Source organism: Nycticebus coucang, chromosome 9, assembly GCF_027406575.1.
Source record: "Nycticebus coucang isolate mNycCou1 chromosome 9, mNycCou1.pri, whole genome shotgun sequence".
Taxonomy (NCBI): domain Eukaryota; kingdom Metazoa; phylum Chordata; class Mammalia; order Primates; family Lorisidae; genus Nycticebus; species Nycticebus coucang.
Genome location: NC_069788.1, coordinates 204,571 through 229,321, shown reverse-complemented (window position 1 = coordinate 229,321; position 24,751 = coordinate 204,571). Strand labels below are relative to the sequence as shown.

Sequence of the window (24,751 nt, the reverse complement as noted above, 5' to 3'; positions counted from 1 at the left end):
CTTCCTCTTCTATAAAGTGCCTTTTCTTCTATTTTTCTATTGTAATGTATTCTTATTGAATTTAGAATATTTCCAAATATTTTCTCCCTTTCTACAGATTGTTTCTTCATTCTGTTGCTTGTTTCCTTTGCTGTGTAGAAGGCTTTTCATTTAATACAGCCCCATTTGTCTATTTTTCTTTTTGTTGCCTGTGCTTTTGAAGTCTCAACCATAAAATCTTTTTTTTTGAGACAGAGTCTCACTATGTCACCCTTGGTAGAGTGCCATGGCATCACTGCTCACAGCAACCTCAAAATCTTGGGCTTAAGCAATTCTCTTACCTCAGACTCCCAAGTAGCTGAGACTACAGGTGCCTACCACAATGCCTGGCTATTTTTTTTGTTGTTGTTGCAGTTGTCATTGCTGTTTAGCTGGCCCAGGCCAGATTTGAACCCACCAGCCTGGGTGCATGTGGCTGGTGCCATAACCACTTTGCTACGGGCACCGAGCCTCAGCCATAAAATGTCTGCCTTAACCAATGTCCTGAAGTGTTTAGACCTTACATTCAGGTTTTAATCTGTTTGGGGTTGATTTTTGTATATGATGATAGACATGGATCTAGTTGCTTCTTCTGCATATTGACACCCAGTCTTCCCAGCATTAGTTATTGAAGAGGGTACCCTTTCCCCAATGCATTTTCTTGGCAACATGGTCAAAAATTAGTTGGCTAAACAGCTGGGTTTATTTCAGCAATTTCCCAAAATCTTCATAGGACTCTAATTCACTTACATTGTTTTTCTGTCAGAGTTCAAATGTATACCCACTGACCCAGCAGCATTTCTTCAAAAGCCAGTGCCCTTCCCTCTCTGCACAACCTTGCTCACAAGTGTCCTCAGACACACAGATCTGTTTTGGGCCCTCTGTTCTGCTCCATGGGTCTAACTGATTAATACAGTGTTTAAGTCAAAATATATGACAGAGTTCTCTCTGTTCCTCTAAAGTGTATTAGCTATTTGGTCCAATGCATGTTCATATAAATGACAGATTCAGCTTGTCAAGACACACACACACACACACACACACACACACACACACACACACACACACTCTCTCTCTCTCTCTCTCTCTCTGTTTGATCTTGATTGGCATTGTATCTAGAAATCAACCCAGGGGAAAATTTTAATCTTTACTATATTGTGGCTTTTAAATAATGAGTATAATTTTTCTCTATTTACTTGGGTCTTCGTTAATACCTCTCAATAAAAGTTTATACTTTTCTCTGTAAGGGTCTTACACATACATACTCCAGGTTTATTCCCAGATATTGATTCTAAATGCCTTCAGTATTGTCCTCTAATCTCCTGGCAGGGGGGTACTGCTAAAACCCAAATCTAACTGGATGATTCCATTATTAAAAACCTACCAATGGCTCTTCCTCCTTATTTGTAGAGGATCAAGTCCATATGTCATCATGACACATCTAGCCATAAGTTATCTGTCTAGCCTCACTCTCTTACATGCTGTCCCTCCAAAATAATCTCATCTATTTATATCTACTGATCAAGATGTAGACAAATGTTATTCCCTGATTTGCTGAGCAGAACCAAGTGTTCCTTTCTTTCAGCTCAATCTTCAAAGATGAGTAGTTGTAAACATACAGCTACAGTGGAAAAGCATTTAATGTGGAAACATACAAAAGTACTGGCGCAAAAGGAACATAAAGGTTCAGCTTTGCTACAAAGTGTGAAAGAAGTAGTAAGATGTACTGGTATCAAAACACATAGTGATTGTCAAAGGATTTCAGATTAGGTAATAAAGACTTTCTATGCTAACAGAAAGCTATACTTTACCTGTTAATCTGGCTGTGTCAGGTGAGATAATATGGGTGAGAACAGTAGAACAGTGAGCATCTAGGAGACTGGTCAGAAAAGTTAGTGAAGTTCAAGTAAGAGGCAGTGACAGGCTGGGCATAGTGGCTCATGGTTATAATCACAACACTTTGGGAGACTAAAGCAGGAGGATCACTTAAGGCCAGGAGTTCAAGACCAGACTGGGCAACACAACAAGATGCTGCTATCTCTCCCCAAAATTTTGAAAATTATCTGGGCATGGTGGCACACACCTGTACTCCCAGCTACTTGGGAGGCTGAGGCAGGAAGATTGCCTGAGTCCAGGCATTTGAGGTTGAAGTGAGTTATGATCATGCCACTGCATGCCACCCTGGGTGAAAGAGAAAGATCCTGCCTCTTTCATTAAAAAAAAAAAGCACTGAAAACCTGAATTAAGGAAATGGTAAAGGGTACAAACAAGATAATGTGAGTTAGATACCAAAGAGATAAAACTAGCAGAATTTGGGAACTAAAAAGACGAAAATCCAAAGTAATGCTAAACGTTTCCAGCATGACTGAGGTGACTGCATTACCATTTATAGAATTAGCTTTCTCAATAGGTAGCAAGAGATCAGGTGGTGATGTACAGATGGTTATGGAAATAATGTAACTAAAGGTCAGACTGCATTTGGAAACATAAATGGGTAGGTAGGCACTGAAGTAATACATGATGCTGAGACCAGGAGGAGAAAACTGAAGACACACCCTTGGGAAACACCAACACTACTACTTAGGTGCTGGGAACAGAGAGGGATTGTGCAGGATCAAAATGGAGGAACAGAAAGAGTAGTAAGCTGGTTAAGAACAGCATGCACTAATGACTGCAGAGAAGGTCCATAAAAGAGGGTAAGAAAATGCCTCTGCCTTTGGTAGCAATAAGGTCACCAATTGTCAGCATGTGTGATGGAGATTAGGAACAATTTTAAGCTAAGAGTCTCCAAAGCAGAATGTGTACACTCCAGGGCCTCTATGAGGTAATTCTCTGGAAAATTCTAGAACCATTATTTATTTAATTGAATCTTTTTTTTATATTTTTACTTTTGATGTATACTTACAATGTACGGAATATATTAATGGTTAGAGAAGACAATCTATCTGGATTTCTGTTGACCTCACTGCTATTTAGACAAAGTATAATAAATAATACATCCAAAAGTGACAGCTGGAATTAGGTTCAAATATTACAACACAAAAATTATTTTTTTGAAACATTATCTTTAGATAGCAATTTCAGTCTCTAATAGTAAAAATTAAAATGTCTTCAGATTCCAAAGACTGTGTTTTGACTATGAATTTTATATCTGTCACAATAAAAATTAAGTAACTTTTTTTTTTTGAGATGGAGTCTCACTTTGTTGCCCCCAGTAGAATGGTGTGGCATCATAGCTCATAGCAACCTCAAACTCTTGGGCTCAAGAGATTCTCTTGCCTAAACTTCCCAAGTACCTGGGACTATAGGGCCCACCACAATGCCCCGCCATTTTTAGAAAAGGTGTCTACTCTTGCTCAGTCTGGTCTCGAACCCGTGAGTTCAGGCAATCCACCTGCCTCAGCCTCCCAGAGTGCTAGGATTATAGGTGTGAGCCACCATGTCCAGCCTTAAGAAGTATGTTTTAAAAGAGAACTAATTTCTTTCTGATGCATCTTTAATTTCCTTTAAAATAACACACATTGAAAATAAAGCAATCTACTTACTGAGAAATGGTTTTACTAATTACAAAGTTACCTTGAAACAAAAGATCAAGATTTTCATTTACCTAAATTATTTTCTTCCCCCCCATCCCCCCCCCCAGTGGTAAGATAGGACTTTTATTATAAGTTTGAAAGGAATACAGAAGAAGTAAAAAAGCACCAGATTTTCTGGAAGGGGAAAGAACTGAAGAACTCCCTTGGGAGTCTCCACATGGACTCTTTTATCTAGGGGTTTTAAGTCTAGAGGATTACACATGGCTGGCATTTGGTCCTTTATAGTCTTTGTATTTTTCTAAATTATTAATGAAAAAAATCAAAACAGGCTTGGCACCTGTAGTTCAAGTGGCTAAGGCACCAGCCACATACACCAGAGCTGGCGGGTTCAAATCCAGCCTGGGCCTGCCAAACAATAATGACAACTACAACCAAATAATAGCCAGGCATTGTAGCAGGTGCATGTAATACCAGCTACTTGGGAGGCTGAGGAAAGAGAATCACTTAAGCCCAGGAGTTGGAGGTTGCTGTGAGATGTGATGCCACGGCACTCTACCCAGGGCAACAGCTTGAGGCTCTGTCTCAAAAAAAGAAAAAAAAAAATCAAAACAGTCAATGCAGTGACTCACACTCGTAATCCTAGCACTCTGGGAGAACGAGGCAGGTGGATGGCTTGAGCTCATGAGTTCAAGACCAGCCTGAGAAAAAGTAAGACCCCATCTCTACTAAAAATAGCCAGGCTTGTGGCAGGCACCTGTAGTTTCAGCTACTCAGGAGGCTGAGGCTGAGGCAAGAGGATCATTTGAACCCAAGAGTATGAGGCTGCTGTGAGCTATGATGCCATAGCACTCTACTGAGGGTGGCAAAGTAAGACTCTGTCTAAAAAAAATAAAAACGAATAAAAAACACTGAGATTCAAAGTGGTATTTTCCTGTATAGGATATCTCATGTATATATTCCATGTCAGAGTTTTATAGCCAATAATTAAACTTTAAATTAAAAAAAATCATGTATGAAAGTACCATAAAATGAAATTTGTTCAGAATGCTATTAAGATTAATTGAAGTTAAGTCAGTTTATACAAAGTTTACTTATCTGAATTACTACTATAAGCTATCCAAAGAAAATCAGGCTTCAAGGAATATTTATAATGCTAAGAATACAAAATAAGGAAATATCATATAACTTAAAGATTAAGGAAACAACAGCTAAGCCTTAAACAGCCAAATGTCAATAGATCTGGTCTTTTTTGAGGTATTTTATGAGAAATTCAAATATCATAACTATTCATATATGCTGAAAAGACATGTTCATATATGCTAAAAATGCCATCCCTACTTAATATTTAAGTTTACAAAATAAGGGAATTTAAATAAAATGAATAAATAAAAAGTGCATTGGCTAATGTAACGTAACTTTTCGTGATGGGACATACGGCTAGAAGTGACTGCTTAAATAATCATTACTCACAAAATGGACGGGTTAAAGTTGTCATGGAACCCTGACTCTGAATGTATGAGGTCCTTGAAGCTCACCACACGGTTATACCATCTAAACTATTTTTCTAAACTAATCTGAAAATGCTGATTCTTTTCAGTATTTCCTTTTATATATGATTCTTTAAATTGACTTACCAAGATTTACATCTGGTAATATCTTATCGAGAAATTGTGTCTCCCCACCATTAGGGGAGAGAAAGTCAGCTAGAAGTTGACTATTACTTAGTTCTGGATGCTGCAGAAGTTTCTTGAATGAACAAAAAAAGAAAAACAGTTCAGAACTCTCTAAGAATAAATCAAAACTATCTTAAAATGATTTTTAAAAAATCTTAAATCCCCCAAAGCTATTTTATAGTTAGAATAACAACAAAGAACTATATTTATAGAGGGAATAGTAAGGGTAAGAACTTTTCAGCCCTTACAGTCAGACATGTATGAATTTGAATTTTGGCTCTTTTATAGGCTAGTAGGTGACCCAAGAGAAGATCCTATATTGCCCAAAAGTCTGTTTTCTCATGTATAAAATGAAGATAACAACACTACCTACTTTATAACATTGTTATATAAAGCATTTTACACAGTATCTGATATACAGGAAGTAAGAGTAACCATTAGCTAATAATTTATTTTCTAGTTTCTCAACATTATATAATACATATAAAATATTATATAACTTCCTTGATAATTTTTAAAGGTCAGCATAAAGAGTTTTGCAGTAAACTGAATGTAAATTTTTGAAATAATTTGGAAAATCTGTCGTCTGTTCTTACAACACTACTTTCTAACAAGACAAACTGACTTTTAAAAGTCAAAATTAAACTAGCCTTATCTAATCTTCTTTCTTCTTTTTTTTTTTTTTGAGACAGAGTTTTACTTTCCCACCCTCAGTAGAGTGCCATGGCATCATAGATCACAGCAATCTCAAAGTCTTGGGCTCAAATGATTCTCTTGCCTTAACCTCCCATGTAGCTGGGACTACAGGCGCCTGCCACAAGGCCTGGCTACTTTTAGAGTCGAGGTCTTGCTTTAGCTCAGGCTGATCTGGAACCTGTAACCTCAGACAATCCACCTGCCTCAGCCTCCCAGACTGTTAGGCCGACATGAAATAGTTACGAAAGTTTAAGAGCAGAAATCAACATAAAATACCAGTAGAACAATCTCTAATGTAAATCCATATTACCAGAAAATATCTGTTCTAGAATGAGGTACTCTAGTTTTTAAAAAGAGTCAGTTAGGGTTAGGGTTAGATGGATCAACAAAGAAACAAGTTTATATTATATATCCAAACATCCCTACACCAATTAAGTTATTTTATATTTCAATCTTTGTACCACCTAAAAGCTATACAGAAAATACCTTACGTTGAAAGCAATCAATAGTTCAGCTAGAGGAAATAAAATGCAAACTTGTTTACATTGCTGAATACTTTTAATTTAAAAAGGACTTATTTTTGTCTAGAAGGCATCCAAATTTAACTGAAACTAAAATAAAAAGCTGTAAAATTCCATGTTCAAATAAAAGAGACTTTTTAAAAAAAGCAAATAAGGCTTGGTGCCTGTGGCTCAAGCAGCTAAGGCACCAGCCACATACACCTGAGCTGGTGGGTTCAAATCCAGCCCAGGTCCACCAAACAATAATGATAGCTGCAGCCAGGTGTTGTGGCAGGCGCCTGTAATCCCAGCTACTTGGGAGGCAGAGGCAGGAGAATCGCTTGAGCCCAGGAACTGGAGGTTGCTGTAAGCTGTGATGCCACAGCACTCTATCCAGAGCTTAAGGCTCAGTCTCAAAAAAAAAAAAAAAAAAAAGCAAGTAAAATCCTCCTCTTTGGTCTCATACACTTGATAAAGAGAACCAGATGTCTCAAGTAAGTAACTTTTATGCTGACCATACCATCTGTTGAAATAATATAACCAATTACATTTTAACATAATGTAATGTGCACACACTCAGGAAAACAGAACTCAATTCCAAGTGGCAAATGAGAGATAGCTGATCCCTCTCCCAGGAAACTGAAAAAGCATGAGAACTGCAAAAGAAAAGGTACTGAAGAATAGAATAGGAGGAAAGATTCCAAAAGTACAGAAAGTGCTAAACACAAAACCAAACAAAGGAAACAAAAACCACCCAATATTCTTATACTGCATTTCATCTTTTACACTGAAGTTTTAACTTCCCATACCAAACTTTAATTAGCTTACAATTAAGAAACTTTTTTCCCCAATAAAATGTTTTTTATTGGTTATCAACAAAGTATACTCTTTTTTTTTTTGAGACAAGAGTCTCACTTTTTCACCCTCGGTAGAGTGCTGTGGTGTCACACAGCTCACAGCAACCTCCAACTCCTGGGCTTAGGCGATTCTCTTGCCTCAGCCTCCCGAGTAGCTGGGACTACAGGCGTCTGCCACAACGCCCGGCTATTTTTTTGTTGTTGCAGTTTAGCCGGGGCTAGGTTTGAACCCCCACCACCCTCGGTATATGGGGCCGGCGTCCTATCCACTGAGCCATAGGCACCGCCCCCAAAGTATACTCTTAACAAAAATTCATTTTAAAATCCACATGGAAAAAGCTGTTTTAAATTAAAAACAAAAAAACAACTAAGTCCACATGGACAGGTTATTTATAAAGCAAAGCATAAACATGTAGGAGAAAAAGAGACAAATGAGAGACTACAACAATTACCAAAGTTTTAAATTAATATAGTTGGTGCTATACCTGTAGATATTCCTGAAATTCTTCTCTCTTTGACTTTAAGAATTCATAGTTTTTGGGGCCAATAATCCTCTTAGAAGGAAGCTGAGCATCAGGAAATGTGCCTGAAATAAGTATATACTTATAAGTTATTACTGTATTTCCTACTATTTTTAAAACCTAATACAAACTCAGATTTACAACACTGCCTTGTAGAGATGTGACGTTATTCTTTAAGTATTCTTCACAAAATCAGAGTTTCAAGCTAGAAGTCCAGACCAAAGAACTTGAGTCTGATATCCCAAACACTACTCTCAACAACTACTCTTTATTGACACAGACTTGTTAGCCTTCAATACTAGCAAAACAACTTTTAAAAGTTATATTATTTTAAAATTAATAGGATATTATAAGATAAAATCTTACAAAGAAGATTGGGCTCAAATGATTCTCTTGACTCAGCCTCCCATGTAGCTGGGACTACAGACGCCCACCACAACATCCAGCTATTTTTAGAGACGAGATCTCACTCTGGCTCAGGCTGATCTCGAACCTGTGAGCTCAGGCAATCCACCCATCTCAGCCTCCCAGAGTGTTAAGATTACAGGTGTGTATACTCTTGACAAAAATTTGAGTTCTATGTGTGTGTTGTGAATCCCTTTTATTTTAGAAAAGTTATTTATTTTAAAAAACCAAATGAAGGCGGGGCGCAGTGGCTCATGCCTGTAATCCCAGCACTTGGGTGGCCAAGGCAGGTGGACTGCCTGAGCTCACAGGTTTAAGATCAGCCTGCACCACAGCGAGACCCTGTCTCTAAAAAAAAAAAAACAAAACCAGCCAGGCACTGTGGTGGGCACCTGTAGTTCCAACTACTTAGGAGGCTGAGGCAAGAGGATCACTTGAATCCAAGAGTTTGAGGTTGCTGTGAGCTAAGATGCCACAGCACTCTGTATCAAAGGTGATCACATAAGACTCTGTCTCAAAGAAAAAAACAACAAAACCCCCCCCACGCACAAATGCAAAAACCACAGATAGGCGTGACTTTGAAAATTTGGCATCAAAAAAAAGAACACTAGCCCAATGCGGTGGCTCACACCTGTAATCACAGCACTCTGGGAGGCCAAAGAAAGTGGATAGCTTTAGCCCACAGCTGAGTGATGGTGAGAGTGAGACAGTCTCTAAAAATAGCCGGGCACATGTAGTCTTAGCTACCTGGGAGGCTGAGGTAAGACAATCACTTGAGCCAAGAGTTTGAGGGTGCTATGAGCTATGATAGTCACAGCACTATACTGAGGGTGACAAAATGAAACTCTATCTCAAAAAAACCCCCCAAAAACAGAAAACAATAATGTTGGGAACCCAATCAACTTTGGTTGATTCCAGAACTTTAAAGCATGGAGATGAATAATCTTCTCTCGGCTTCAAACAAAAGTTTGGATAAAGAATAAGACAAGGATCGTACTGTACCAGATTGGGAGAGAGAAAGAGAAAACTATTTGAAGTAAAAACTCAAAATCTGGGCAGCGCCTGTGGCTCAGTGAGTAGGGCGCTGGCCCCATATGCCGAGGGTGGCGGGTTCAAACTCAGCCCCGGCCAAACTGCAACAAAAAAATAGCCGGGCATTGTGGCGGGCACCTGTAGTGCCAGCTGCTCGGGAGGCTGAGGCAAGAGAATCGCCTAAGCCCAAGAGTTAGAGGTTGCTGTGAGTCGTGTGACGTCATGGCATTCAACCCGAGGGCGGTACAGTGAGACTCTGTCTCTACAAAAAAAAACAAAAAACAAAAAAACAAAAAAAAACTCAAAATCCAGGCAAAAACTATGGAGTGGTGCCTTGCATTCTTGTTTTCCTATAACCATCACCTTATCACAGGCTTTGCTTCACTGCAGGTAAAGAAGGTTTCTTGCCCTTCTCAATTCAGAATCAACCTGAATTTGGATTATGGGACACTCCACAGAGCTTTTCTAAAATAAAAAGGATTCAGAACACACAAATAGACCTCATCAACCTATAAACTAAATGTATGGAAATACTTCATAACTCCTACCCCAACATCAATTAAATAATTGACTAGAGAGTGATAGGAAGAACTAAGAAGACAGCTCTTTTTTCCCAGTGGATTTTCCCTCAAAAAAAAAAAAACGAAACAAAACATTCAGCCAAAAGTTTATTTTACATAAAAATCTAAAAACCAATCAAGATATGTGCCACAATGCAAAGCAAAGTTGTTTACTAAAGAAGGTAGTAAAAGAAAGCAACTCTGATACGTCTGGTTTAAATTCTCTGCCACACCAAGGTAAAAATTAAATATCGTTAAAGAATAGACATTTTTAAAATTTTAATTTAATTTTTAAAAATGTATGAATGTATATTATAAAAACTTTAAAAATATAGATAAGCAAAAATAAGAAGATAAAAATGGTACATTCCTATTAACAGCAAAAGTATACACAATGTCACTGTTAAAATTCTTCGGTATAATTATTTTAAAAAATTGGGCGGCACCTGTGGCTCAAAGGAGTAGGGTGTGGCCCCATATACCGGAGGTGGTGGGTTCAAACCCGGCCCCGGCCAAAAACTGCAAAAAATAAATAAATAAATAATTAACTGATATGACAGCTTCTAAGAATACTAATGCTAAAATGTATGTAATGTTTTACCCAAAACAAACAACGTACCATGAAATTCTGTTAGTTTTGATTCAAGTACATAAAACTCAAGGTATCTTCTATAGACAGACCAATGTTCAGGCTCATGCCCAACTGTAAATTGAACAATTATAGATTGAGTAACAACTTTATAACCCAACAACAAAAGAATGAAGTATTTAAAACATTAAGATATACAATACAAAGCTGGATATTATTCCACAGTCTTAGTAATTTATTATTTTTGGCATCGTGTTACTATATTATTTTATCCCATATTCTAATTACCTAGAAGAGACCGATAAGTTTCACCTATTTATGAAGTCATCTCAGGAAAATATACCTTTTTTTTTTCTTTTTTGAGACACAGTCTCAAGCCATCGCCCTGAGTAGAGTGCTGTGGCATCACAGCTCACAGCAACCTCATCAGCCTCCGAAGTAGCTGGGACTACAGGCGCCTGCCACATGCCCAGCCATTTTTTTTTTTTTTTTGGCAATTGTCATTATTGTTTTAGCTGGCCCGGGCCAAGTTTGAACCCACCAGCCCCAGTGTACATGACTGGCACCCTATCCACTGAGCTACAGGTGCCGAGAAAATATACTTTTAATACAACAGAAAGAGAGCTTCAGAAATTTTAAAAAATTGTGCAATTATGGTTATTTTTTAAATGTCACCAAAATGATGTTTTTCATAAAAATTTGTGATCGATCTTGGGTCTCTCAAGTATTTATCATACTGTCTTGGTCTAATACAGTATCAAGTACGGAGCAGTGTGATCTAATAGACCTTTCTGCCATTACGAAAATGTTTTATCCATCTGAATTAATATAGTAACCACTAGTAAGTATCCTGTTGCTACTGAATGCTTGAAATGTGGCTAGTTGAAATTTTAATATAATTTGACTTAATCTTAATTACCACATGTGGCTAGTAGCTGTCAAGCTGGACGGCACAAGGTAATGGTTTAAAAGAGTGAGTCTGGAGCCAGAGCACTTACCCCAGTCCCAAACCATGTGCTTTGAACAGGTAAGTTCACTAGCTTGCACAGATGTAAAATAATTGTACCTGCCACTATGATAATTCATGTATAACACTTTTGTACAGTGCACAGTAGAGTGAGCATGCCCCAGATGTTAACTGCTCCTGTTAGCACGTCCTATCCCTCTTGTGCAGATGAGAGAGGGCACTGGATCGAGTCAGCCAACACCATAACCACCCCAAATATCATTTCTTTCTGCTCAGAAGAAACATTTGACAATCTATAAAGCAAACCATAGTTTTCTTATTATAAACTGGTCTTAAACCTCTATGCTACATTTGTTTTTAAAATCCTGACATTGCTACTTTGCTAAGTCATAAAATCAGTCTAGTAAATGATACATTTTTTTCCTCCCTCAAAGGCCATGGTCTCCTAAGAACATGTTACACTGACAGAAGTCTGCAACACCACGAAACACTGCGGACAAAAATCTTACCTTTAGAATACAAGTTTTCAGATTGTTTGTAATTTTATGTTTATATTACCAAGCCACAAATTTTACTATCATTTACATTTAAATTATTTATGTCTTAAAGCACAGATATTAAAAGTGGTTGTCCTAAAGTCAAAAATCAAAAGCAGCACTGCCTATAACCTGCACATAGCAAGACCTTGTCTAGTAAGCAGCTACAACAGGAAAATCACAGATAGCTACCCTGGGCACTCTTCTGTCTCCATTCTGTTTTATGTTTTTGAAATAGGATCACAGTTTCTAAGAAAAAAAAAAAAAAAAACAATCAGAAAACTTATTACCATTTGAAAAATAAAAATGATTAGACCTTCACACTACCACTCAGTTACTCTTAGAACCATTTGCTAACATTGTCAGTTTTTTCCTTCTTTCCTCACAGTTATGTCTTCCTAAGCTCAATCATTCCCCAAATGTACACAACTTTTGATTGTGCTTTCCCCACCGAATGCCTGACCTCTTAGACAAAGCCCTGAGTGGTGACTGGTTATGCTGCTACAGAAGCTGAATAACCTTTGTCTCCACCACAGTCCACATCTGAAATAACCAAAGGAAAAAAATACAGAAAAACAAGAAGAAAACTTAAGAGTTGTGTCTGACCACATTTTCACAGATTCTAACTAGTCCACAAAAATAGGGATGGGGAAATTTTGTCTTAATTAAATTGCTATAATACCGCATATAGTCCTATCTGCATTAATGATAGGCAATTAAGCATAATGGCTAATGATGATGGCAACAAAACCATTTTAAAAACATTACATAAAATGCCCTGCTGGACTTGAAGGTGTCTAACAGGCATCTACTTAACAAGTGTTGGCTGAATTAATTAATTAGTTAACTGCTAACACAGATTACCTACGAAATCCTAAGTTTTCATTAATTTTTTGTTCTGGACATTTACCTTTTAGATATATAGTCATATTCTGTGGCCAGCACTTTTGAAGAAAGGGATCCATAAACCTTCTTACCTGCTCTTCTATCGTTTCTTTCAACATCAATACAAAACACAGGAATTCTTTCCTTTTTCTCTTTCCGTTCAGAAGAGGGATCCTCAAAGAAATCTACATATGGAATGCTGATTCTCCAGGCAGCCAAGTTCCGGAGAGTATTAGGTGTGCTCACAGCTTCAACTGGAGAGTCATCTTCCATCACAACAATACCTTCCTCAATCTGGAAAAATATTAGAAGGATTAACATAATATTTCCAGTACCTTTAAGACTACAGCATATGAAATACAACTTTACTATCAAGTAATAAGCCCACATTAAATTTGATAATTTTTAAGACTTTGAAAATTAGGTAATAATGAATTTTCTACTAAAAAAGTAAAGATGAAAAATTAAAAAAATTAACAAGTTACCAGCATCAAATCCAAGTTTTATTATATCACCTATACATGATAATGCAATAAAAAACCCCGAGAACAAACATTTCAAGATTATGAAAAAAAATCAAAAATACACAAATATAGAAAAATGTTCAATCTTCATAAAAAGAAAAAAATTAATGTACTTCTGCCTACTGTCTTTCACTTAAAAAAGGAAACAATTAATGCACTGATATTTTGCCTTTAGAAATGTGTAATTTTATAAATGATAACAGCTACTGATAGAAACTATACAGGTATGTGACACACTACTGGTTACAAGGTACACTGGCACAACTCTTCTGGAAAAGTGTTTTGGCAATACGTACCAAACACAGCCATAAAACAGTTTTCAATAAGTAAAGAAAAACAGTTTTCTATTTCTGAGGTTTATTATAGTCAAAATGTTCACTCTAAAATTTTTTTTCAAACTTTGAAAAAGTCTTAAGTATAAAATACATTCACTGCAGCATTAAATAGTATAAAATTGGGAAAAGGTCTGAAAGGAACCCATCTCTATAGAATTGTTTTTTTATTTCCTCATTTTTAAAGTTTTAGCAACATAAATGCTTGAAACACTAAATATTGTTTCAAAGACAATTATTTTTAAAAAGAAAACTCTATGTTCTAGAAATATATACACCACACAGGAAAAAATGACTCTAATTCTTTAAGTTGGAAGAGATTCTTTCACCCTGACATAATTATAAAAACCTAGACATCTCTTATTCATGTTACAGCAGCCAAAATATTATAGATAGAACACATTCATCTTTAACCACACTTTTTTTTTTTAAGTCAACAGGTCAAGTCAATGAGTCACTCTGTAGCACTTAAGAGAATTCTGAATAGTCTAGTCAGAGCACACCAGTAGTGAGAAGGAATTTATTTCCAGAATTCTAACATCCTACCTGCCTACTGTCTTTCACTTAAAAAAGGAAAAAATTAATGCACTGATATTTTGCCTTTAGAAATGTATAATTTCTTCCTACCCCTAGTACCTACCTCTCTTCTCAGAAAAAAAATCCCTTCCTCCTACCACAAAGCCCCTATTGCTTTCTTTCTGTTCTTGTCCCAAACTGGCCATTCGTAATCCCAAATAAGACTGTTAATGAATTTAGGAGGACTTTGGCTTCCTTTTTTTGAATTTTTTTTTTTTTTTTTTTTTTTTGAGCTAGAGTGTCACTCTGTCACCCTGGGTAGAGTGCCATGGCATCATAACTTACAGCAACCTCAACTCCTGTGCTCAAGAGATCCTCCTGCCTCAGCCTCCCGAGTAGCTAGGACTATAGGCACTTGTCACAACAACCAGCTAGTTTTTTTATTTTTAGTAGAGAAGGGGTCTCGTTCTTGCTTAGGCTGGTCTCGAACTCCCGAGCTAAAGTGATCCACCCACCTCAGCCTCCCAGCGTGCTGGGATTACAGGTGTGACTCACTGTACCCCGCCTGTCAATCAGCTCTGAACTTGGACATGAATGCATTTTCAGACAGATGAAGCCAACCTTATATACTGATTATTGGGCCAGAATTCATACGTTGATTTAATCCAAACTTGCACTCACTTTGTAAGAATCAATGGTACTGTAACACCACATAGTGCCTACAGCACTTACTATGCACAAGGCGCTGTTTTCAGAACTTCACACATATTGTTTAACTCTCCTCACAAAATGCCTCTATAAAGACAGATACCACTATCTCCATCTCACTGTGAGAAAATGAAATCACAAAATAAGACTTCTTGACCAAGTTCACAGAGCAAGTAGGTACTGCTGATAATGATCACAAGGTTTCTGAAAGTCTTCCACATCCCAGTACAGGATCCCAAACCATTTTAGCCCTGGCGGTGAGACTGGCAACTCTTTCCCCTCAACTTCCTAATGGACAAAGAGCATCTCCAAGGTCCCACAGGTTAATAAAAAATGCTTGAAACACTAAATATTGTGGGTTTTTTAAATTTTGATAATATATTTTGTGTAATGCAATATATCAAAAATACCATTTTAATATACAATTGATATAAATATCATAAATGAGATATTTTACTTTTTTTACATATACACGTGTTTATTAGGTTTCCATTTTTTTGCCTTCACAAAATTAAAAAGGCTTAAATTTTATTAACAATAACAATGTTTAAGATAAGGACTAGAAACAAAAACCTCGTAAAGAATGAATGAACATAAACACATTCAGAAAAGGAATCAGACAATTGCTACATTGAAATGTTAAGCGATAATAATAATAATAATGCAAAGAAAGTAACATTCACATTGTGAATATTATTATAAATATTGTGTTTTATATTGGGGATATCCTCAGGGCCTTCTAAACTCCAGATGGCTCCATCTTAGTATCTGACTGCTCCTGCCTTCTCTTTGAGAGTTTGGGTTATATATTAGTTTGCCTGCTTCTCCTACTTTCTGTTGTTGCTATCTTTACTTCTGCTCAAGAATTTCCTTCTTCCTTGGGCCACTACAAAACAGAACTAACACTTTCAGCTTTTTAAAGCTACCTTGCTACTCCTAAAGGAAAAGTACAACTTATATTTTAAGAAACAAAGAAGGCAGAGTGGCGCCTGTGGCTCAGTGAGAAGGGCACCGGCCCCACATACGGAGGGTAGCGGGTTCAAACCCGGCCTCGGCCAAACTGCAAACCAAAAAATAGCCGGGCGTCGTGGCGGGCGCCTGTAGTCCCAACTACTCAGGAGGCTGAGGTAAGAGAATCGCTTAAGCCCAAAAAAGCTTGGAGGTTGCTGTGAGCCATGTGACGTCATGGCACTCTACGGAGGGTGGTAAAGTGAGACTCTGTCTCTACAAAAAAAAAAAAAAAGAAACAAGGAAGGCAAAAAAATAAGTACATCTTCCCCCACAAAATCATGTTCTGAAAGTTCACAATTACATAAGTAAATAAGTACTTTTGTTTATTAGTTTATTGTTATTAATTGGGAAGAAAGCAGGAAAACAAGCTGTATGTATAATATAGTCTAATCTACAGGGGTAAGAAAGATAAAAAAAAGAAAATCACCGAACTATTAACAGAAGTGGTTATTAGGTAATTGGATTGTGAATGGTATTTAAAATTTTTGTCCACTTTTCCACATTATTAAAATATGAGACTATAATAACATGCCTAAAATTAGAAAAGAAGCATTATTTTGGAAAGACTCCTTTCTTTTCTTTCTTTTTTTTTTTTTTTCTTGAGAGAGTCTTACTATATCCCCCTTGGTAGAGTGCCATGGCATCACAGCTCACAGCAACCTCAAACTCTTGGGCTTAAGTGATTGTCTTGCCTCAGCCTCCCAAGTAGCTGGGACTACAGGTGCCCACCACAACATCTGGCTATTTTTCCTCTATAGTTGTCATTGTTGTTTAGCTGACCTGGCCCGGGCCCAAAACCACCAGCCTCGGTATATGTGGCTGGTGCTGCAACCATTGTGCCACAGGTACGGAGCCAAGACTCCTTTCTTTGATCTATTCTTTCTCCTATCCACACTTCTAATGAAAAATAAGGGCATAAAAGAAGAAAAATCCTGTATTCTGATTATCGAAAAAGGGTTTAAATAGGTTCTCTTCCATTTAAATTATTATGAAGAACTGGTGAACCTCCTCAATAAGTTTTCAATGCATGAGGACAGAAGTGAAAGGAAGAGGTAAAGAGGAAAAAGGGATTTGTTCACTCTTCCCTCCCCACCTCTCCTTCTACTTGGCCACTGTCAATCCAATCAGTATTATATATCCCTTTTATACCCAAATTAGTGAATTACTTAACAGTAAGGTCTATGTCATAATCATCTTTTTATCCCCAGTGCCCAGGGTTATTAAAAGGTAAAATGAGAATCCAAAAATCTGTTCAACAAGATTTGTTCAACAAATAAAAAGTACAGCGCAGCGCCTATGGCTCAGTGAGTAGGGCAACGACCCCATATACCGAGGGTGGCGGGTTCAAACCCCGCCTGGCCAAACTGCAACAAAAAAATAGCTGGGCGTGTGGCAGGCGCCTGTAGTCTTAGCTACTCAGAGGCTGAGGCAAAAGAATCACCTAAGCCCAAGAGCTGGAGGTTGCTATGAGCTGTGACGCCACAGCACTCTACCAAGGGTGACAAAGTGAGACGCTGTCTCCAAAAAAAAAAGAAAAGAAAAGTACAAACAAGACATTACCTGCCTTTATGAGACTCATTTTCTCACAGGGGAGAGAGGGCACTCTACTGAGGCTACAAAGTAAAACTCTGTCTCAAAAAAGCCCCCAACCATACCAAACACATGATGGTACATGCCTTAACATACCTCTCGTATGATATAACAGGGGCACAAATAGAGGAAATGTTCAGTTCTACTTGGCACTCAGGTAAGGGTCTTTGGGGAACAGCCGAGTTTAAAAAAATATATATAAATTTTCTAGGTAAATAAGGGAAAGAAAGGCATTTCAAACAGGACAAAATGTACAAAAGCACACAGACATAAAATGTAGCACAGTAAGTGAAATGTGTATATAAATTACTGGAGTCTTTGTTAAAATGCAAACTGAATCGTAAGTCTAGGATGGGGCCTGAGATTCTGTAGTAATACAAGTTCTCAGGTAAAGCCAGTGCTGCTGGTTCACAGACCACAGTCTAAGAAGTAGGGGCTGGGGCCTCTGATAACAACGCTGTATACAGGACATGTGTGTTGGGATAACAGTAGGATATGCAGTCTCTCCAAAGGACAGTAAATTGTTTAACTACTAGAAGTATCTCAGCTTAACAAGGACACTCTGCCTTAATAAGCAATAATGGTGTACTCAGGAATTTTAAGATTAGTACCATAAAACCATGACAACTAATGAAAGAATGAGAAAGATAAAGGAAGTCTGAAGCAAGCAGATAAAATTGGAAAAACAACAAGCGTATCTAATTTTTTATGCTATAGTAAATCTGAAGTTATACATGAATCAAAATGAAGAATTTTTACTTACAAAATCATCTTCACCTTCTGCTAAACCATAATTAGGTAACATAGCTCCCTCCATTGTGGTACTCTTAAACACTCCCTTAATTTTGCTCCCTATTCTGCTGATTCCAAATGATTCTCCTCTTTTCTGTGTGCTCCTAAATATTAAACAAAAATGTATCAAGCACATAGCAAATTATCACAACAGTCCAGTTTATTATAAAAAACCATAAAGAAAGATAAATAGTTTTGAAAATGGTAAACTAACTGTATAGCTAATATAACTTTTGGAGTTTTCAAACAGATTTTTTCAAACATCTCAGAAGTCAAAAAAAAGCATTTAATGTTTAAATTTGGGGAATAAATACATGAAACAATATATTTTTTTTTGGCCGGGCCTGGGTTTGAACCTGCCACCTCTGGTATATGGGGCTGGCGCCCTACTCCTTTGAGCCAGAGGTGCCACCCAATATTTATTAATAAATATTTGAATTTACCTACTATAAACTTCAAAACATTAACTGACCTAAAATTTTTAAAAGGTGAAAGCCCCCTACTGGTATAAAGTTCTTACTGCCATACATATTTTGAAATGCATGTAATGTACAAAATTGTGTAAGAACTGTTCAAAACAGAACATCTATTTAGAAAAACTATACAGCTAATATAACGTAATATAAAAATATACATATAAAACTGATCTTCTCAGTACTTGATTTTCAGATGAAACTAATAAAAACTTTGTTCTCTATAACTGACAAACATTTAAGAAAAATTCAACTTTATAATCACATAAATACTCAAAAGAGGAACAAATATAAAATACATCTTATTTAACTTCAAGGTAATAAAAAAAAGATAAAATGCCAAAGGGAGGGATTGGCAATGAATGTAAGGATAAAAGCAAATGTTGTACAAGGAAACAGCTGACTGTTCCTTAAATATTAAATATCAGCAATTTTTTAAAAAAGTGAATTTCTACAGTCCGAGCTACGCGAGAGGCTGAGGCAAGACAATTGCCTAAGCCCAAGAACTGGAGGTTGCTGTGAGCTATGATGCCACGACACTCTACCGAGGGCAACAAAGTAAAACTCTGTCTAAAAAACAAACAAAAAAAAACCCATGAATTTCTAAAAGCAAAAACAGCTGAAAAACAACAAAATTAAAAGTAACAAAAATTTCCTCCATCAGAGGCTATTGCCTCTTGTTTCAGCAAATAAAACTGTAACATTTATCCAATTTAAAACTCACGTTCACTATGTAATATACTCTTATACAAGCTCTCAGGTAAGCCAATGCTGTAGGTCCACAGACCAGTCTGCGTAGCAGAAGGCCAACACACCTATTAACCTTGTTGTATACCTGTGTGTTTTGAATGCTTTACTTAATATATAGCTATTATTCCTACAAGCAAAATTTAAGATATCTACTGATGTAATACAACAACTACAAAAATGAAACTAAACTGATCAAGTTTCAAATATACCAACTATATAATGATGTGTATTTTACATATGTCTGAGAAACACATCAAACTTACTTTAAAACTGGAAAAACACTAAATAGTTAAGTAGCAAAAAGGGTTATCTAAACAAGCAGAAAAATTTTTTTAATCCACAATTGTAAACACAGTTCTGACAGAAGAAATGTTTCCAAAGACAAGTATGAAAATATCATTAACATCTCTAGAACCAAGAAAGATTATTACAGTCTCTAGAATATAGAGATTACAAAACAATTAGTTTCTAAAATATAACATTTTAAAAATCTCATTTGTGATTATGCCCAGAAATACAGAATCATTATAATGCTTAAGAAAAAAAAAGCTCTTTAAACATAAAAAATTCTAAAAATCCTAAAAATAACTTAGTAAAACCAACAACGAATGAGTCAACAGCCTTGAAAAGATACCAGCAAAATACGTAAAGTATAAGGACGTCCTTATTTTATGATAAACTATATCATGCTATTTCAAAAAGGAAATATCAAGAATCAAAGCAGAGATTTACTCTAAAAGGTCATCCCAAGTAACTGATAGGAAGGGAGTAAACAGTACTCTGTCTTTCCCTTTCTAGTTATAATTAGATTGTCTGGAATGTACTTTCTGGATTTAAACAGATAATACTGAAAAGAATCACATGCTGAAGACTTACCGAAAATCATCCAAACTTAGGCTACCTCTGCAATAACAGATATGTGAAATTATATAAGAAGGGGAAAGAAAACCCAAGTATTAAACAAATTTCACTTTAGAACACAAAATTTAAAAGCTTTACAAGTTACACAGGCTAGCATTCATCTTCGTAAAGGGAAGAAATCCTTAGGAATAACATGATAAAGGTAAGGGAAATCAAGCACACAACAGTTTTTGTGTTTGTGTGTAGGAAGTCTACATTATTAAAAATGTTCTTCAAAATTAAAACAATCGAAATAATTCAGTCATTTTTGTTTTTAGGCATATCATCTGACACAGTGGAAAGTATGAAAGAGAGTTAGCTACCAAAACTTTAGCACAAAAAACAAACCGGTATTTTCCAATATGGAATTCATGTCCATGTTAGATATAATCATCTCAGACTTCACCTTTCTTTTAGGTTCTGGGTTTATTTTTCTGTTTGTGTTTTGTTGTTTTTTGAGACAGGGTCTCACTCTGTTACCCAGACTACAGTACACTGGTACCATCACAGCTCACTGCAATTTCCAACTCCTAGGCTCAAGCAATCTTCCTGTCACAGCCTCCTTAGAATCTGGGACTATCGGCACACACATACCCAGCTACTTTTTACATTTTTTTGTAGAGAAAGATTCTTGTTCTTGCTGACTGGTTCTCAAACTCCTAATCTCAAGCAATCTTCCCACCTCAGCTACCCAAAGTGCTAAGTTTTACAGGCAAGAGCCACTGTGCCTGGCCTATGATTCACATATTAAGAACTGTGTTTTAAACTAAGAAGCAAAGTTAATAAAAGATCCCTAAATATTATTAAAAAAAAAAAAGGTTATGCTTTGGGTATAAAATGAAACAGACAACAAGACAAACAATCTGTATTAAGATTTTACTTTTAAAATATAAACTGTAGATATAAAATGTATGAATAAATTTTATATATCTTAAGTCATCTGACAGCAAACTAGCAAAGCTACTCTAAAATTCCAATTAAAGAGTATTATGAAACTCATTTACTTATTCTATACAGGTAAATGAATCATTCACTATCCCACAAGGAAAGTTTTGACAAGACTGATCATGTTAAAATCAGATCAATACTAAGAAAAAGATACTTTGGGCAGCACTCATAGCTTAGTGGGTAGAGCACTGGACACATACACCCAGGCTGGCAGATTCAAGCCTGGTCAGGGCCAGCGAAACAACAATGACAACTGCAACCAAAAGATAGTTGGGTGTTTGCAGCGGGCACCCGTAGTACCAGCTACTTGGGAGGCTAAGGCAAGAGAATCACTTAAGCCCAAGAGTGTGAGGTTGCTGTGAGCTGTGATGCCACCGCACTCTACTGAGGGCAATAGAGTGGGACTCTGTCTCAAAAAAAAAAAAAGTTATAATCAGCACCCAGAATGAAAAGAACCCATATTTCCTTCCCCTTTTTTTTTACATTTTAAAGCCAACAAAATTAGTGCCTTAACATGCTGAATAGGTGTTCTCAAAGTAGCAAAGAAAGCTTTCCATCTTTGAAGTTACAACCCTGACTTAGATTTAGCCTCTAAGATCGCAGAACCACTTTCCCTCAAACAGTCCTATACAGGTGTTTCATTAAGTTAAATATAAGTGTATGAGACTCCAAAAATCCTAAGTCTATAAGAAAGGATGAAGTCTACCTGCTTCTCAAGTATGCTGAAAAATGTGACAGAAGTCCTTAAAAAGTATTCCAATGAAAGAAGAGGCATATAGACTGGGCAAAGAATGGTATTTTAAATAGCAGGGATATGATTCTTGTTAAAAGTTTATGCTTCACGGCTGTAACCGATACTTAGGGAAAAGCAAAGAAATATTTTCACCGAAAAAATAAGGATATTTTTCATCTTTCAGAAAAGTTAATACATGTATATTTCTACTCAAGCATCAAGAATATTTAACATTCAAAAAAATTCAAGCCAGACATGGTGGCTCATGCCTGTAATCCTAGTACTCTGGGAAGCCAATGTGAGAAGATGACTTGAGGTTAAGAGCTCAAAACCAGCCTGAGCAAGAGCAAGACCCATCTATACTAAAAACAGAAAAAATCAGCCAGACTTGGTGGCAGGCATCTGTAGTCTGAGCTACTCAGGAGGCTCAGGCAGGAGGATCGCTTGAGCTCAGGAGTTTCAGATTACAGTGAGCAATGACGATGCCACTCACTCTAGCTGAAGCAACACAGCAAGACTATCTCAAATTTAAAAAATAAAAAATAAATTTACATCTATTCCTACAATACTTAGTTCTGTAAAAAAAAAAAAAAAAAAAAGAGAAAAAAGAAATCTATTTTCCACGTGCCTACAGTTTTTACACATTTCTTTGTATCACCTATCTAAAATCTGCCCTGTTTTTTGATTTACCTACTTCTCTTTGTACTACACCTCTAATTTATTTACATATGTATCAGATACTTGCTCAAACAGGAAGATGTTGAGAATAATGTGAACATCAATTTTTTTTTTTAACCTGCACTTAATATTTATTGCAGAACAATTCACAATTGCAAGATGTAGAATTAACTCAAATGCCCATCAATTCATGAGTGGATTAACAAGATGTGTTATATGTATACCATGGAGTGCTACTCAGCCATAAATGAACATCAAATTTGTAGATTTACAGATTTGATGTCTTTACCAGTTTTGAACATATAATATTTTAAGACAAATCAGAACACTGATTGCTTAGTTTATAGATCGATAAAGCTTCTCTCTTCTGTTACTTTTCTTTAGGTTAAGTGCACACTTACATTTCCAAGGGGAAAAGGAGAAAAATCTCACCACTTTTATACCCTATAAATATTCTAACAAAAAGTTTCTTCTTCCAGATACTCAGGAGGCTAAGGCAGGAAGATCGTTTGAGCCCATGAATTTGAGTTTGCTGTGAGCTAGGCTGACATCATAGCTCTAGCCTGGGCAACAGAGTAAGAATGTAAAATTAAATTAAATTAAGTTAAATTAAAATTAAAAAAATAAAATAAAATGTTTCCCTTAAAAAGAAAACCACTTTCTTAAATTCTGAGTTATCTTTGGATTTCATTATGTATGTAGTCCCTAAATACTTACTGAAGATAATGCTGTATCATAGAATGATAAGCATCAGCAAATTTAAACAAACACACAACCTACCTGTTGAATTTTGAATTGCGTGTTGGTGATTCTGCACCTCTTAAGAGTTGTCTGAAATACTTCAAAAAGTGAATAATAATTATGGTTTATTAAGTTAGTATTTAAAAATGAAACATGCTACTTTATCTTACTACTTTGCAATTAAAAAAAAAAGATATTTAAATCAAGTGAATACAACCAGAGTCAAATAGGGTAAGGATGAAAATAATGCAAATGGAGATGATGTCCATAGGTCTATAAATAATGTAAGTACAAGAGGAATGGAGTTTCTATATTATTGCAGTACTACAAAGCTACTTGGGCATACAGCAAATCAGGAAGACCAATTTGGTCCCAATCTACCTAGTCACATAAACACAAACATGTTTCTGGTATAGGTATTGATTTTATTAATAACTTGGAATCTCCATTAAATTATAGAGTAGAAAAGAGGATTCACTTTGTTAATAGTTTTTTCTACTTATTTTGTTATTTGAATCATTCATCTAACAAATCAGAGCCACTATTAAATTCTACATGAAAATCCTCAAAGTTAATATTTCAACTTACCTCATCACTGTGGCAGAACATAGGGGTGAACACATTCTCCAAGAGAGAAAGAACATGTTCATATGCTTCAAAAAGACATCTCATTGTTTGAAGTTTCACAACATCTACATACGGACCTTCAGCAACTATTAAAAAAATAATATTGCAGAAATTATTTATAGATAACATATATTATATATTGTTTTGAAATTCATTACAGTGAAAGAGCATAAAAAGAATCTTAAAACTATGTTTTACAAACATCACTATAAGTATACTAGAATGAGAAATTAGAACACAAAGCTCTAGTTCTGACAAACTTTAGTCATGTCAATCATGAGTAAGTTTCTTCCTCAAAACTTTCCTCTTATAAGCAAAATAGCTACCCGTGTAACTCACCCAGCTATTGCAAGGACAGAGAATTTGTGGGTAAACTCTTTGAAAACTGTAAAAGAGCTGAAGAATTCGTTCTCATCATCTTTGACTTACTTCTTTGAATCTCTTCTACAATGAAGGGATCAAATCTAATTTTGTCAATACTTTCATCCAAACAGTAAGTTTTATAAATCTTCTGCAACTCTTCATGAAGAGATAGCATTTCATCATTTGATAACTCTGGTCGCAAAATTCTATCATTAAATTCCTCTAACAGATGAGAGAAAGAATGAGAAAAAATGAATTATTTTAATATAAAGCTATTAATGAAACCTTTA

At 36.1% G+C, this 24,751-nt stretch overlaps 1 protein-coding gene across 6 annotated transcripts in view; it reads right to left on the bottom strand.

Moving 5' to 3' along the window:
• Nucleotides 1-24,751, bottom strand: part of SNX14 (sorting nexin 14) — an 84,998-nt gene that overhangs the window by 17,473 nt on the left and 42,774 nt on the right. For 2 of the 6 annotated variants that reach the window (XM_053601650.1, XM_053601648.1), the window contains exons 13-22: nt 24,528-24,683; nt 24,060-24,184; nt 23,511-23,569; nt 20,348-20,374; nt 18,220-18,352; nt 12,868-13,069; nt 12,083-12,139; nt 10,418-10,501; nt 7,766-7,866; nt 5,189-5,300 (exon numbers count right to left, since the gene is read on the bottom strand). In XM_053601650.1, the coding sequence (XP_053457625.1) occupies nt 5,189-5,300; nt 7,766-7,866; nt 10,418-10,501; nt 12,083-12,139; nt 12,868-13,069; nt 18,220-18,352; nt 20,348-20,374; nt 23,511-23,569; nt 24,060-24,184; nt 24,528-24,683 (1,056 nt within the window). The remainder of the gene's footprint in view (nt 1-5,188; nt 5,301-7,765; nt 7,867-10,417; nt 10,502-12,082; nt 12,140-12,867; nt 13,070-18,219; nt 18,353-20,347; nt 20,375-23,510; nt 23,570-24,059; nt 24,185-24,527; nt 24,684-24,751) is intronic. The other 4 variants (XM_053601653.1, XM_053601651.1, XM_053601649.1 and 1 more) reach the window with 4 other exon arrangements.